The sequence below is a fragment of the Lepidochelys kempii genome, chromosome 3, assembly GCF_965140265.1.
Source record: "Lepidochelys kempii isolate rLepKem1 chromosome 3, rLepKem1.hap2, whole genome shotgun sequence".
Lineage (NCBI taxonomy): Eukaryota > Metazoa > Chordata > Testudines > Cheloniidae > Lepidochelys > Lepidochelys kempii.
The window spans coordinates 57,961,769-57,975,799 of NC_133258.1; the positions used below are offsets into that span (position 1 = coordinate 57,961,769).

Genomic DNA, 14,031 nt, shown 5'->3' on the forward strand with positions numbered 1-14,031 from the left:
TTTTCCCCCACTTCATCTGGGCGTAAATTGACCACTCTGGCTAGGTCTCCAAGAAGGATGTGGACCCCTCAGCAGGTTGCGGCTCTCAGACTGGGGGGAGGGATAGCTCAGTGGTTTGAGCATTGGCCTGCTAAACCCAGGGTTGTGAGTTCAATCCGTGAGAGGGCCATTTAGGGATCTGGGGCAAAAAAAAAAATTGGGGATTGGTCCTGCTTTGAGCAGGGGGTTGGACTAGATGACCCCCCTTCCAACCCTGATATTCTATGATTCATGCAGAGTGGTGGTGATCATGAGGAGGAATATTCAATTCCTCATGCATCTATGGTAATTTGCTAGATGAAGTTGTACTGTCTGATGATGGTGACTTGGAGGCCTCTCTAGGTATCTTGAAACTAATGGCAGACACCTTTTAGAGATTCCTTTAGCAATTGTCCAAGAAAAATCATGGAAACTAGGATCTTATACCCTGTGATTCTTGGCAGATAAATTGTGCCCCTTAATGAGGGAATCTTTAAGATGGCCAATGATCTGTGGCAGATCCTGGCCTCTATCTCTGCCACTCCTAAAAGAGCAGACTCAAGACTCCAAAGAGACTTGAGTGTGGGTGTGTTTTGCACTCGTCCCATTCCCGGATCTCTCGTAGTGGTTGTAATATAAGAGAAAACACAACCTGGCCCTCCTAACTCAATGCCTAAAAGTTTGACAGTGCTGCAAACATCTCTTCTTAGTAAAATTCCATTAAAACTTTAGAAACTACAGAATAGTTACTTATGAACATTTTGGCATGTAACGATCAAAGGAATGTTGTAGTGAACTGGTAATTCAAAAAAAGTGATCATAGCTAATGGAACAAGAGAAAAATGAGTTCTTCAAGTGATGTCCCTTTGAGTGCTCCACTGTAAGTGTGGCAGCACCCCCTGTGGCTGGGATCAGAGCTCTTCACCAGCACATGCACACGTCCCCTCTCTGACACTGTACGCAGAACGTACATATAGCTCTGTAAGGTCCGACCGCCCCCAGTTCCTTCTCTACTGTCTTTGGTCTAAGACAGGATCCGCTAGCAGAGCCCACTTTTCCTAAGGTGGTTCTTTGAGTGATTGCTCACGTCCATTCAGCTTAGGGGTGTGTGCTCGCCACATGCACCAGTGCCGGAAGTTTTTCCCTCAGCGGTATCCGTAGGGGACTGGCTCTGGCTTCCGTGGAGTGGTGCGCGTATGCCATGGCATATAGGATGCCGCCTGCCCACCCCCCTCAGTTTCTTCTTGCTGCCAGTGACAGTGCATGGAACTGTTGCTACTTCAGCTAGAGCTGTTGCTGCTTATTCATTCGAATTCGTTTACCTCTTGTATATTGTATATAGTTTCCCTCTAGTTTTAGTTTCTTTTCTGCTATTTAGAGACTTAGTAGGTCCCGAATGGGACTTCGCCTGAGAATAGGGCATGACCTGGTCCCTAGGCTTTAAGCCCTGTGATCACTGTAAAAGGCCCATGCCCATTAGCGATCCACATAAGTTGTTTTCAATGGTTGGGTGAAGATCACATTAGTGATAAGTGCAGAATTTGCAAGTCCTTCAAGCCCAAGACGAAGAAGGAGCATGACATTAGCTTGAAAGTGAGCTTGACTTTCGCTTGAAAGTGCTCCTTATGGAGTCTGCCCTTACCCCAATGCCGGAGCAGCTCTCTGATTCAGTGCTTAGCACCATGAATTCAGTGCGCAGTGCCCCACCGGTACAGTCTGCAAGCAGACACCAGTCCACAGCCAAGAAGACAGGGTGAGGAAGGTCTCCAGCTTCCTGCAAGGGAAAGAATAAATCTGGGGTGGACCAAGGCACTGTCTCGGGCACCTCTTCACCCCCTTTGGGATCTCGGGCCCCAGCTAAGGTCACGTGGTGTAACCCAGCCCACTTCCTGGATAGCAACAGAGGTCCTTGTCTGCTATGGGTGCTGTCCATGCTGGAGGTCCTACAAGCAGCGCAAGAGATTATGTCCTTCCCGGTGCCGCCCACTCCAGCCCCTGCGGGGTCCCAGTGACTGGATAAACCCGTGTTTGGACCACTACAGTCGTCTCTCCTATGGCAACGCTCCCCATTGTGGGGGATGTCTTGCCAGCGGCTGCCCTCTTGCAGCCAACACGCTTCTGACCGTGACAGGCAGAAGCTTCGCAGCCCCATCTGGTCTCCGGACCTCGGACAAGGGCAGAGAGACTCTGACTCTAGCTTGGGTTTGGAACGAGGTTCCCTAGCTGCAGGACAAGCTCTGGCACCGATGTTGCAGGCTACGGGATGACATCAAAGCTAGCCCTGTGGTCTCAGATTCCGTGGCCAGCATCATGGTACCCATGGGGGTTGACTCAGCCCTCCCAGGACTCCTGTTCAGTATCCAGAGCTTCGGAGAGACCATAGATGCTTTCTCCGGTTCACGATAGGTCCCAACCACTATCAGTTTGAGGTCCTTCGGTTTGGCCTAGCAACAGCACCACGGGTATTTACCAAGTGCATGCTGGTGGTGGCAGCTTACCTCAGACTTCAGGATATCCAGATCTTACCCATACCTTGATGACTGGCTAGTCAAAGGCAACTCCAGGTCCTTGGACGTCGCGGTGCTGCTGGCCATGTGACATCACCTCAGCCTGTTGGTGAATGACACAAAATCCACTTTTAGTTCCCGTACAGAGGATAGAGTTCATTGGAGTGGTGCTCGACTCAACCTCTGGCAGAGCGTTCCTGCCACTGGAGAGGTTCAGGGCATTAGCGGATCTCATCGCAGAAGTGTCCGCGTTTCCCCTGACCATGGCCAGGGTTTGCCTGCACCTCCTAGGTCACACGGTGGCATGTACGTATGTAGTGCACCATGTCAGGCTCCGGATGCAACTCCTGCAGCAATGGCTGGCGACTGTCTACTCCCAGTCCAGGCAACACCTGGAAAAGGTCGTCACCATTCCCGCAACGATATTCACCTCACTCTGATGGTGGTCCAACCCCCGGAATGTCCTGGAAGGAGACCCCTTCAACAGCACTTTCCACTCAGTTAAGTTGGTCTCGGACACCTTGGATCTCGGTTTGGGGGCACACCTCGATGATCTCCAGAGCCTGGGTACGTGGTCCCTGGAAGAGATGACTTTACACTTAAACGTCAGAGAGCTCAGGGCATGCACAGTCTTCCTTCCTCACCTGTTGGGTGGAGTGGTCAGAATCTTAACAGACAACACAGCCTCAATGTTCTATATCAACAGACGGAGGAACTCAATCCTCGGTCCTATGCCAACAGGCGCTCCGTCTTTGGGACTTCTGCATCCACCACAGAATCCATCTAGAAGCATGTCACCTCCCGGGGGTCAAGAACACGTTAGCGGATTAGGTAAGCAGGGACTTCTCCTCTCACCACGAGTGGGTGCTCCACCCAGCGGTAGCCTGCGCGATTTTCCCACTGGGCAGCTGAACAGGGCATTTCCCCCTTGTATTCTTCAGTCCAGTCGATTTTGGATTACCTGCTTCATCTGAAGGACCAAGGCCTTGCACATTCTTCCATCAGAGTTCATTTGATGCACCAGTACCAAAGCAACAATTTTGAAGGTGTGGTCAAGGCCCTGAGAAGCTTTCCGTTGTTCCAGTCATCCCCACCATGTCTGCCATTCCAAAAGTTTGGCGACTGACTAGCTCCATTTTTCCCATCGTAGTCTCATCACCTCAGACAAGTGGGTTCTAGAGATAGTCAAGGAAGGATACTCCATCCCCTTCCTATCTGTCCTGTCCTACCTCCTTCCCTCTTCAGGGACCCCTCTCACAAGTCTATTCTACAGGGAAAAATAAGTCCTCTTCTGCAACTGGGAGCCATAGCACAGGTCCCTCCCCAGCACATGGGACAGGGTTTCTACTCCCACTGTTTCCGGATTCAGAAGAAGTCAGGCAGCTGGCATCCCATCCTGGATCTTCGCAATCTAAACAAATTCCCCCAAGGACACATAGGGCAGAGCAGTTCCAACTGCCTCTGTTATTTGACCAACACAGAAAGAAACTAGACCTGTTTTGAAAGAAGGTTGTTTATTCTTCTGCCTCCAGGTTTGCATAGCAAATTGTTATTGAAGTACGATTACCTCTGATGACTGAGGCTCCTAAGCCCTACAATAATACAGATAATAGGAGTACATTTCTTTATAAAAGCTGAATAAACAAAACTCAGTAGAATCCTTCTTTATAGTAAAGGTACAAAGAATAAGTGTTGAGAATGTGATGAATACAGGCAGCTTAAGTTACACATGTATGTGGCTCTATCAGCATCCCAATGTAAGGGCTTGTCTGCACTGGCAATTCATAGCGCTGCAACTTTCTCACGCAGGGGTGTGAAAAAAACACCCCCCTGAGCACAGCAAGTTTCAGTGCTGTAAAGCGCCAGTGTAAACAGTGCACCAGCGCTGGGAGCTGCACCTCTCGTGGAGGTGGGGTTTTTTAGAGCGGTGGCAGTGCTTTAGCATTGTTAGTGTAGACTAGCCCTAAGAGGGCAGGGGGCTCTCTGGTATCTGGTAGTGAGTTTCAGCTGTCCTAACCAGTTCAGTGGGCCCCAGTTCATTAATGTCATAAACTGTATCTGATGTGTCATGTAAGGTATCGTTGGAAAACCTAACACACTGATAATTAATATCCTTGCCTGGTGTACATATGGTAAATGCCCAAGGGACAATGGAAATGTGGAACTAAAATGTGTTTACTAGACAATTCTGGGAGTGGGTAAACAGGTTTCTCCCAGACAAAAGACAGGCCCACACTTCCAACCAGGTGTCATCAGAATCAATTAGCAATCACATGTCAAGTGGCCATTCATTTGCATTTTAGCAAACACAAGCAGGGAAAGAAACTAGCATGGAATTTTCTTCAGAAGAATCTATTTCAGAGGTTCACAGTATTATAAAACAGAGAGGCAAAGAGCCCCAAGGTATCTTTTACCTTAGGAAGATACAGGAACTAAGTACTTGGAGGAAGATCCTAATCAGATGGGTGGTCAGCCATCTTGCAAGAAGGTAATGTGGTAAAACTTTTACCTTTTACCAAGACTGTAGTTTTGTTAACTCTTAGCATCTAGTCTCTTATTTGCTTGTAATCATTTCTAACTCTATCCTTTGTACCTGGACTCGCTCAAAATCCTATCTCCTTTTGTTAATAAACTTATTTTACTTAAATCAACCCAGTGCTGTTTGAATTAAAGTGATTGTTAACTCAAGTTAAAGTACTGAGCTGTGCGGTTTGTTTCTCTACAGGACCAAACAAACCTTGTTTTTTTCTGAATGGTCCAGGAAAGGGTTGGACATTGCAAAGCACGTGGTTTTGGGAAAATTCAGCACTGGGGAGTGTTGGGATCATTTTTCCAATCATAACCAAGGCTCATGGAGGCTGGAGTGTGACTGTGGTATAACAAGTGGACTGCTGAAGTCAGAGCAGCTAAACCAGGGTGGCTTATCATGCAGACACTCATAGCATGCTTGTATGCTGTGCATGAGTGTCCAGATAAGGGAGATACAGCTGTGGAGCGTTTTAAGGCACTCATGTTTTCAGGGCAAGTGATGACACAACCCATCACTGGTCAGGGTTGCACCCCAGAACATGACAATGTATGGAACTATTTACCTGCTCTAGCAAGTAACACCCAAGACTACTATAACAAAATGAATGAAAAATGTTTCTCTTCATGTTATGTGCATTGGCAGCATTTTCTAGATACAGGGAAAATGGCTCTGGTCAGTTTCCTATTAAGCTAAATCTTTTACAAAATAATAGGGGAGAGGAATATTTTCAGGCATCAGAATATGTGGTGGTTAAATTACTAATTGACTGGACTCTGCCTGGCATAATAGTTGAAACTACTTCTAATTTGTTTAATTTAAAAATAGATTTCAAATTGATATACCTCTTAAAATAATAATAAAATCTTAAATTATTTCCAATACTTTTAGTCTGTTAGGATATTTTTTGTTTTGTTTTTTGTATGTTATCACAATTTTGCTTGCATATTACTAAAGTATCACTTTTAAATACATTAAAAATCTGATTTCCCTTTTTAGGATAATCTGTTAATATAGTCATATTTACTATTATAAGACTCTACTTTCTCCCTTGACTGATGTACAGTAGAGTCAATATTGAATGTAGACATGCCAAACCTTTTTATCCAACTATAACAGTATGAGATTTTTTTCTGAGGGCATACTATATGAAGATGGGTTTCAGAGTAACAGCCGTATTAGTCTGTATTCGCAAAAAGAAAAGGAGTACTTGTGGCACCTTAGAGACTAACCAATTTATTCTCTAAGGAGCCACAAGTACTCCTTTTCTTTATATGAAGATGCTGAATATCATAACTAAGGCTAAGATTGTCACAGATTCTGTGACTTCCAGAGACATCCATGACATTTTCTGCCACAGCCCAAGGCAGTGGGCTGGAGCTGTCAGCCAGCAAGGGAAGCTCTCAGCCGCCAGGGGCAGAGGCCCCTGCAGCTCTCAGCCACCCCTGCGGCAGGGCTCAGGCTCTCATTTTCCTGCCCTCTCCTTAGGCTTCAATCAGCCCCCTCTCCCCCCACCACCACCACCCCCAATTATTTTTAGTAAAAGTCAAACAGATCATGGGCTTCCATGAATTTTTGATTACTGCTCGCGACCTGTCCGTGACTTTTACTAAAAATAACCATGACAAAATCTTAACCTTAGTCATAACTAGTTTTCTTGGGGCAGATTTACCTTGTTCAGAAGCTGTTCAGTTCTGCACACCAGAAGCGCAGTTTCTTGTCTTGAAACAAACTAGAGGTGTGAGTCCTTTTCAAAAGAAAAGACTATATGAATTTTCTTTAAATTGGGTTTAGCACAACATTTATTGTAAAACAATACATAATGTAGAATGTTGACTGAAGGAAGTAAAAATGGGGCATGAGCTTTCCTCAATATATATTAATTTAGAAGTAGAAAACATTTCACTTGCACATAGTCTTTGCTCTGTTTTAATTAATTGATAGGGAAGTATCCTGAGTAAAAGATATAGTATCAGTTAGAGCTCTTCCTTAGTAGGTAGCATTTTAGAGTTGAAACCACATCATTGAAAGCAAGTTCTGTTATAAGTAGAAGCCTGTGGTTTCTGTTTACTTTCTGTATAAAGGTGTGCAGCAGTGCATACAGCACTTTCAGTTCACAGATAATGACTTGTAATAAGATTAAAAGTATTGATTTTCCTGAATTCTGTGGGAAGGTATTTTGGGGTGAGATGTTCTCTGACCAGGACTTTCTGTTTGGGGAAAAAGCCTCTGCACCTGCCTCCTTCCTGGATTTAAGTTAGTGAAATCTATCCAGTTGATTTATGTGGGATGAATGTACATAAAACAGATTTTTCAGGAATAGAACACTTTCTTAATGTACGTGCCGTTGAAGTAGAGTTCCTCTCCTGGACTGGTAGGGAAAACACCCCTTGCCAGTGAGTTCTCTTAACTATGTTCACTTGGAGTTGAGTTATTGGAAATATGAAACTGTTTGATCCCCATGAGGAATATCCCAATGGTTATCCTTCAAATACAGAGAAAAAAGGTAGCTTCTGTTAAAAATATTCTAAATACTTCGAAACATTTCCAATATTTAACAAGATAGTAAGCTGAAGCTGAAAGTAGCAAAAGACCTTCACAATACGTGTGCATGAAATACATTGTAGAAAGAATATTAGTGTACACTCTGGCCCAAAGAAGCATTTTCTACCATTAAAGGGTAAGGGAATCCATTAAATGGTCTGCATGCATGCCAAAAATGAGAGAAATCTTGAAATTGTATCTGCTTGTTTTTAGTATGTTCTTGAGCTACTAAAGGTGTGAAGTAGGCTTCATTAGTTTTTTCTTTCCACACATTCTCTAAAGGTGATCCCAAGGAAGGATAGTCTTGTGGGTAAGCCATTGGATTGGAGTTCTGTTGTGGTTCTGCAACAGGCTTCCTATGTAGTCCCTAAATCTCTGTACTTCAGTTCTGCCCCTGTAAAATAGATGCAGTTCTTTTCTGTCTTCCAAGGGTATTGTAAGGATAAATCCATAAATACATGTGAGGCTTTCAAACGCTACTGTGATAGGGACCGTACAAGTATCTACAGTCATACTCTAGTTTGTCTCCCAGGCTGCCCCTCAAAACTTAGGCAACATCTCTGACTTGAATGATATTGACATTTTGAAAGAGTTCATCAAATGAATATTTGCTTAGGGGTGCTCATTTCCAGTACTGTCACAATAAGTCTCTTCTTAACTAGAGCAGACTTTTGTCTAAGATAGGAATGCTTCTGTTCATAACTATTTGCTAGTGGTTCATTCCTCATACATTTTAAAGTATTTAAAGGTCCCTTTATCTAACTTTAGAGCTGATGACTTATCAAGTGATTTTAGTCTCCAAGGAATTCCAGTTCAGTCTCTTCATGGCAACAGAGAACAGTGTGATCGAGAACAAGCTTTGGATGACTTCAAGAAAGGTAAGTATTGCCCTTGAATGCTATTCTCTTGAGCCTGGCAATTTCAATCTGTACTTTTAAAAACTTAATATCCACACCAGTAGCATAATGGTTTTTGTAACACAGAGCAGTTAAAAGTAAAATAACTTCAATGTTAAATGTGTGGGAGTAAGACTCAGAATATTTTTAATTGTATTAATATACCAAATACTAGCACTAGAAAAACGTGGTAAGGAAGAGGAGATAAGTTGTTGCTTTATTCATTAAAAATTGAAATGACCGTGAGTGAAAATGAGATGACAGTTTAAACTACTGCTGACTTCTCTCTTATATTTTGGAATTTAAAAAAAACAAAACTCTATTTTGTTAGAATGAAGGCTATATGAGTATGAAATGTTTGTTGTTGGGTGATGGTTTTCGTGTAGTAAAACCCACCTGGTCCATGATTGTGTCCTGCTAAGGAGAATGGCATTAAGATGAAGGCTAGTCCAGTCATTGGGATGCTAACTTGAGACTTAGAAGATCTGGGTTCAATTTGCTAATCAACTAGATTTCTTGTGTGACTTTGGGCAAGTCTTTCCGTGCCTCAGCTCCCCATCTGTAAAATGGCAGCAATAGGAATTACTTTCATCACTTGGTGCTGAGAGGCTAAGTACTCTAGATTGTGTGGTACTCCAATACTAGGATAATGGGAGCCATATAAGCATTGAAGGTGGATAGATTGTGTATTGTACATTAGCAAGATAAAAGACCAATGTATATTTTCCATACATGCTTATTGCAGGAAGAGTGAGAATATTGATAGCTACAGATTTAGCATCCCGTGGGCTTGATGTACAAGATATTACTCATGTTTTCAATTTTGATTTCCCTCGGAACATTGAAGAGTACGTTCATAGAGTAGGTCGTACTGGACGAGCAGGGTAAGTGGTTTTTCTACATATAAACTGAATTCTCTTTCATCTTTTAAAAATGACAGTAAAGCTTGCTACTTAGGATTACTCACATTTTTATTTAATGTATATTTTTAATATATGATTTCTAAGATGTTAGAGCAACAGATAATATAAATCTTACTGCTGATGCAATGTGAGATCAACAGTAAATGATGCTTCCAGAGTATGATGTGTATACCAAGATACATTTCAAATATTAATATTCCATCTCTGGCATTGTGTGTTTTGAAATCAATTAGCAAAAGGCACATCAGGGTTTTGGCGTGAGGTTGGTAATTACTTGGGTTGTGAACAAAAAATGAAAATGGGTTTAAACCTGAGTAGTCATATTTTGGAAGATGTTCTAGATTAATATTTCCTTGTCTTAAATCTATTTTACATTATAAACTACTGTATAAAATTCTCAGTCAGCTCCCTAGGAATTCAATCAACAAGCACACTTGAAATGTCCAGAGTTTCACCTTACTACAGTCATGCAGCTTGTTGGCTTCAAAGAGAGGTTTGAATGCCAAATTAACTCCAGAAATGTAACAAAACAAATAAGATGATGAAAAAACAGTTTCTATATAGCCTTCTGTCAGCATCTGGTGATACATGGTGTTTGTCATATAAAGACTGCAGCTAGTTTCTGACTTCTTCTTGGCCTTGATCCATACAAAGTGTGCCCATAGTGCCTGTAAAACAAGTGCCATTTAATCACTACAGTGTAATAACTTAAGTTCATAGGGAAACTCTCTCTCCATTAAAGATATAATTGTGATTTTGAAGTATGCTTAAAATTAAGGTGTCAGTTGTTCTTACTGCAAATGATACTCCTGGGGGAATTCTGCGCATCTGCGGATGTGCAGAATTCCTCTGTCTGGCATAATTTTTTATTTTCTCGCTAAAAAAAACATTTTGCCTAAATCCTGCAGTTCCGCCTTTATCCCACCAGAGGCTGCTGTGGGAAGAGAACAGCCAGCTGCATTCATGCTGGCTGTTCTGGTGCCACAGCTGCCTCTGGTGGACAAAAAGCAGAACTGCAGCATTTCTTAGGTAAAATGTATTTTACGTGGGAAAACACAAAATTCTGTTCCCAGTGCTGCAGAATTCCCCCAGGAGTGGAAGTTCATCACAGCACCCTGCCTGTGGAGCCAGGTTAGGGCAGAGTGGGGTGCAGAGCTGCTGGGGAATCACAGACTGGGGTTCAGAATGGCTAGTGGGAGGGACAGACTGGAGCATGGGCTCAGAAGCTAGTGGGGTGACAGTATTGAGCCTGGGGATGGGGAAGGGCAGTTGCAGAGACCCATGGGGAGTAGGGGTGGAGGAACAGGGGCACACATGCCTGACTGAATGGGAGAGGCTTGGGGTCAGCCAGGGTCTGCATGAGGGAGGCTTTCCAACACCCTAACAATCCCACACACCACCCCAAAGAAAAACCTGCCAGCCACACCCAACACCCTCCAGGTTCACTCCTAGGCTCCTTCCCTCTCCCTCAAGTCCTCCGTTACTTCTGACTCCCCCAAGCCTTTGCACTGCTTTTCACAGGTGCAGGAAATACAGTTCTGTATTGTAATTTAAATGAATTATACAAAGTTCTGTATTAATATGCCTAGTAAGGAATCTGTCAAAAAAAATTACCAGGATTTTTTTTTTTTGCTTTGTATTGTTACAGACATACTTGCTGACAAATATTTTGAAACAAATTACCAAAATTGAAACTGGCATGATTATATAATTTTACAGAATTTTCAAATATTTTAGTGTAGAATTTTTAATTTTTTGGTTCAGCATTTCCCCAGGAGTAAAATGAAAGATTACAGAGTAAGTATTTGTCTCCATAGTAAACTGGGAGACGGAATTTGAGAACATAATTATTTCTGAACTTCTTGCTGGTAGTTGTAGCCATTGTGCTCCAGTTTCATGACCGTTACTGGCAGTACAATGGGTTCTAAACCTGTTCCCATTCTGCCTTAATCAAATAATAATGAAGGGGGAGATGGGGAGGGAGACACACGCACCGACCGACCCCCCGCCCTCCCCGGGGTGGTGACCCTCATTGTGGCAGGCAGTTTGGGGGAACAGTTGAACAGGTGCTGCGTACAGCCAAATCCAAGGAGCCTAAAGAGGCTTAAAAGTCTAGAAGATGGACAAATGATTCCATTATATAAGAATGAACTCAGCAGTTCCCATTACATGACCTCCTTTTCACGTGTATTGCTTCCCCAGACAGCACGGAGGACGCCATTTAAAAATGGCATCCTCCGTGCAGCGTGACCTCATGCACACTATACATGCAAGGTCACACCACATAGAGGATGTTGTTTAGCTCTGCAAAATGGCACTCTCCACACAGTGTGACCTTACACACATACAGAGTGTGTGAGGTCACACTATGGATGATGCCATTTTGCGGAGCTAAAAATATCCTCTATGCGGCATGATCCTTGTATGTATGGGTCTTGCTGTGCGGAGGGTGCCATTTTGCAAAACTACAACCTCTGCATACTTGGGATTGCCACAACCTCGTCTGCTGATGGAGTTACTCCACTTGGGGTTGTGATCCACAGTTTGGGAACTTCCGATTTAACAAAAAGGAACAGCAACTGCTAATGAAGATGCTTTACTGAGGCAACATAAGACATATGCAGGTTGCCTAAGAACGCTGTACTGAGCCTCTAATGGGATGGAGCTTTGTTGATAGGCGTTTTCCTAATGCTTCTATATTAGTATGTATCTTGGATTTTATTCTAGGGAGTTCATTTTAATGTATTGTACAGATTTGTTCTTATAAAATAAATATATATTCCATATCTGTATCTCTTTATATATGGAAATTGCACTGCTTTTAAGCTATTGATGTATGTGGTTACAGTATTTCAGTGTCAGAAAAAACACTGTACTATGTAAACTTCACCCTTTTTAAAGTAGTATTAAGCAGAATGAGAACTGACTGTAAGACTTCCATATTGATTTTCATACTTCAAATTTCATAAATGACATTCTCCAGCAGCAAGAGGAAGTAAAAAAGTTTGAAAGTGGTTAACGTATCTTGTAGCACAATCCTGTGGATGAGACATGGACTAAGAATCATGGGACCAGATTTCTGGATTTCAGTTGCTCCTTAACTTAGGGCAAGTCACTTAACCTTTGTGCCTCCATTTTCCCATTTGTAAAATGGTGATCTATCTGGTTATGTAGACTGCTGTTAGATCTACAGATGAAACATATAAGTGGTTAGTAGTAAGAGTGTCTAGGGAACATTTAATGCAGCATTGGTCATCTTGCAAATTTTTCTTATGGACAATACATAAGAATGTAAAACGTCTGATAACTCATTTATGCCTAATGTGGATGAGACTTAGCAGTGAGCTCTTTAAATGTATATATATTTCTGCTCTGTACAGCCAAATCCAAGAAATCTAAAGAGGTTTGAAAGTCTAGAAGCTGGACAGAGGATTCAGCCACATATTGTCAAATCTGATTGCATAGCTGCAGACTTTTTTTCAAAAAAATGTACCAATCAATTACAGTTGCTGGAGAGGAGTAACTATAAAGCTAGAAAACATTTTCTAGGATCAACAGGTGAAGCAGAGCGAAGTCCAGTCTCTTCCTAGCCCAGGCAGTGTGACAGTAAATGTCTGCTTAGAATTTTTGTGCACAAGATTTCTATTCTGTGAGGAAAAAACATGGGCCAAATTCTGAAAACCAGTGACCAGCAGCATGAGAAGGCACCAATCACTGGTAGTGCCTTGAAGCTATTGTAAATTGCTTAGAGAAGTTGTCTGCTCTCTTCTTTGGCTTCAGGCCAGTAGAGAGGGTACTCTATCAATTAATAGCTCTGACAGGAGCAGGACAGAGGCTGGGTTGTAGTACCCCTGTTTATGGTTTATTACTATGTTTCACCCCTGCGATTGTCACTAAACATATTTTCCCTAATAGATTATTCCTACTTCTGACTAGAATAATTTGTTAAGAGAAGAGATCGTTTCAGGCTAGACTGAATACAAACACGCAGGTTGCTTTTGCAATGTGTGCATTCACCCAACCACTTGTGGGTCCATTTTGTGCTTTTCTGAGTTTGGCTTAATGTGCTCAATGTTTAGTTTTCTGGAAGAGTTCAGATTACTGTTTGTTAGTGTTGTACTAAATGTTAACCTTTTTCAAAGTGATCCATTGTAGGTATGGACCTACCATATTCAGAAATGAATTGTAGAAAACTCATTTAACAAGAATGAATTAAGTACCAGGCCTAAAGATGTTAATAGGGCAGCAATAAATCAGTTTACATAGTAAAAGCAACACCATTGAGGAGTCTAGCTTTTTCCACCAGTTCTGTTAATGAAAACTTAATTTATAAATTGCAACGTTATTTCTGAAATCTCAGTACTCTGACTTTCTCCTCTCCTTGGACAAGTTTAGCTTCTTATGCCTATGTCGGTAGGAAGTGTCCAACAATGTAGTTTTCTCCTCTCTTGAAGAGTAAGAATGTATTTTTCTCTTAGACGCACAGGGGAGGCTGTAACGCTTGTCACTAGGAATGACTGGAGGATTGCATCTGAGCTGATCAGCATTCTTGAAAGAGCAAATCAAGTAAGAATATTTACCTTAGCAGGGCAAGGTGTACATAGTTCTCAATTGTT

The 14,031-nt window shown here is 42.5% G+C and overlaps 1 protein-coding gene across 4 annotated transcripts in view; it reads left to right on the forward strand.

The window, feature by feature from the left end:
• DDX43 (DEAD-box helicase 43) overlaps positions 1–14,031 on the forward strand; it is a 64,110-nt gene that overhangs the window by 36,041 nt on the left and 14,038 nt on the right. For 2 of the 4 annotated variants that reach the window (XM_073336448.1, XM_073336449.1), the window contains exons 13-15: positions 8,365–8,474; positions 9,238–9,376; positions 13,894–13,981. In XM_073336448.1, the coding sequence (XP_073192549.1) occupies positions 8,365–8,474; positions 9,238–9,376; positions 13,894–13,981 (337 nt within the window). The remainder of the gene's footprint in view (positions 1–8,364; positions 8,475–9,237; positions 9,377–13,893; positions 13,982–14,031) is intronic. The other 2 variants (XM_073336450.1, XM_073336451.1) reach the window with 2 other exon arrangements.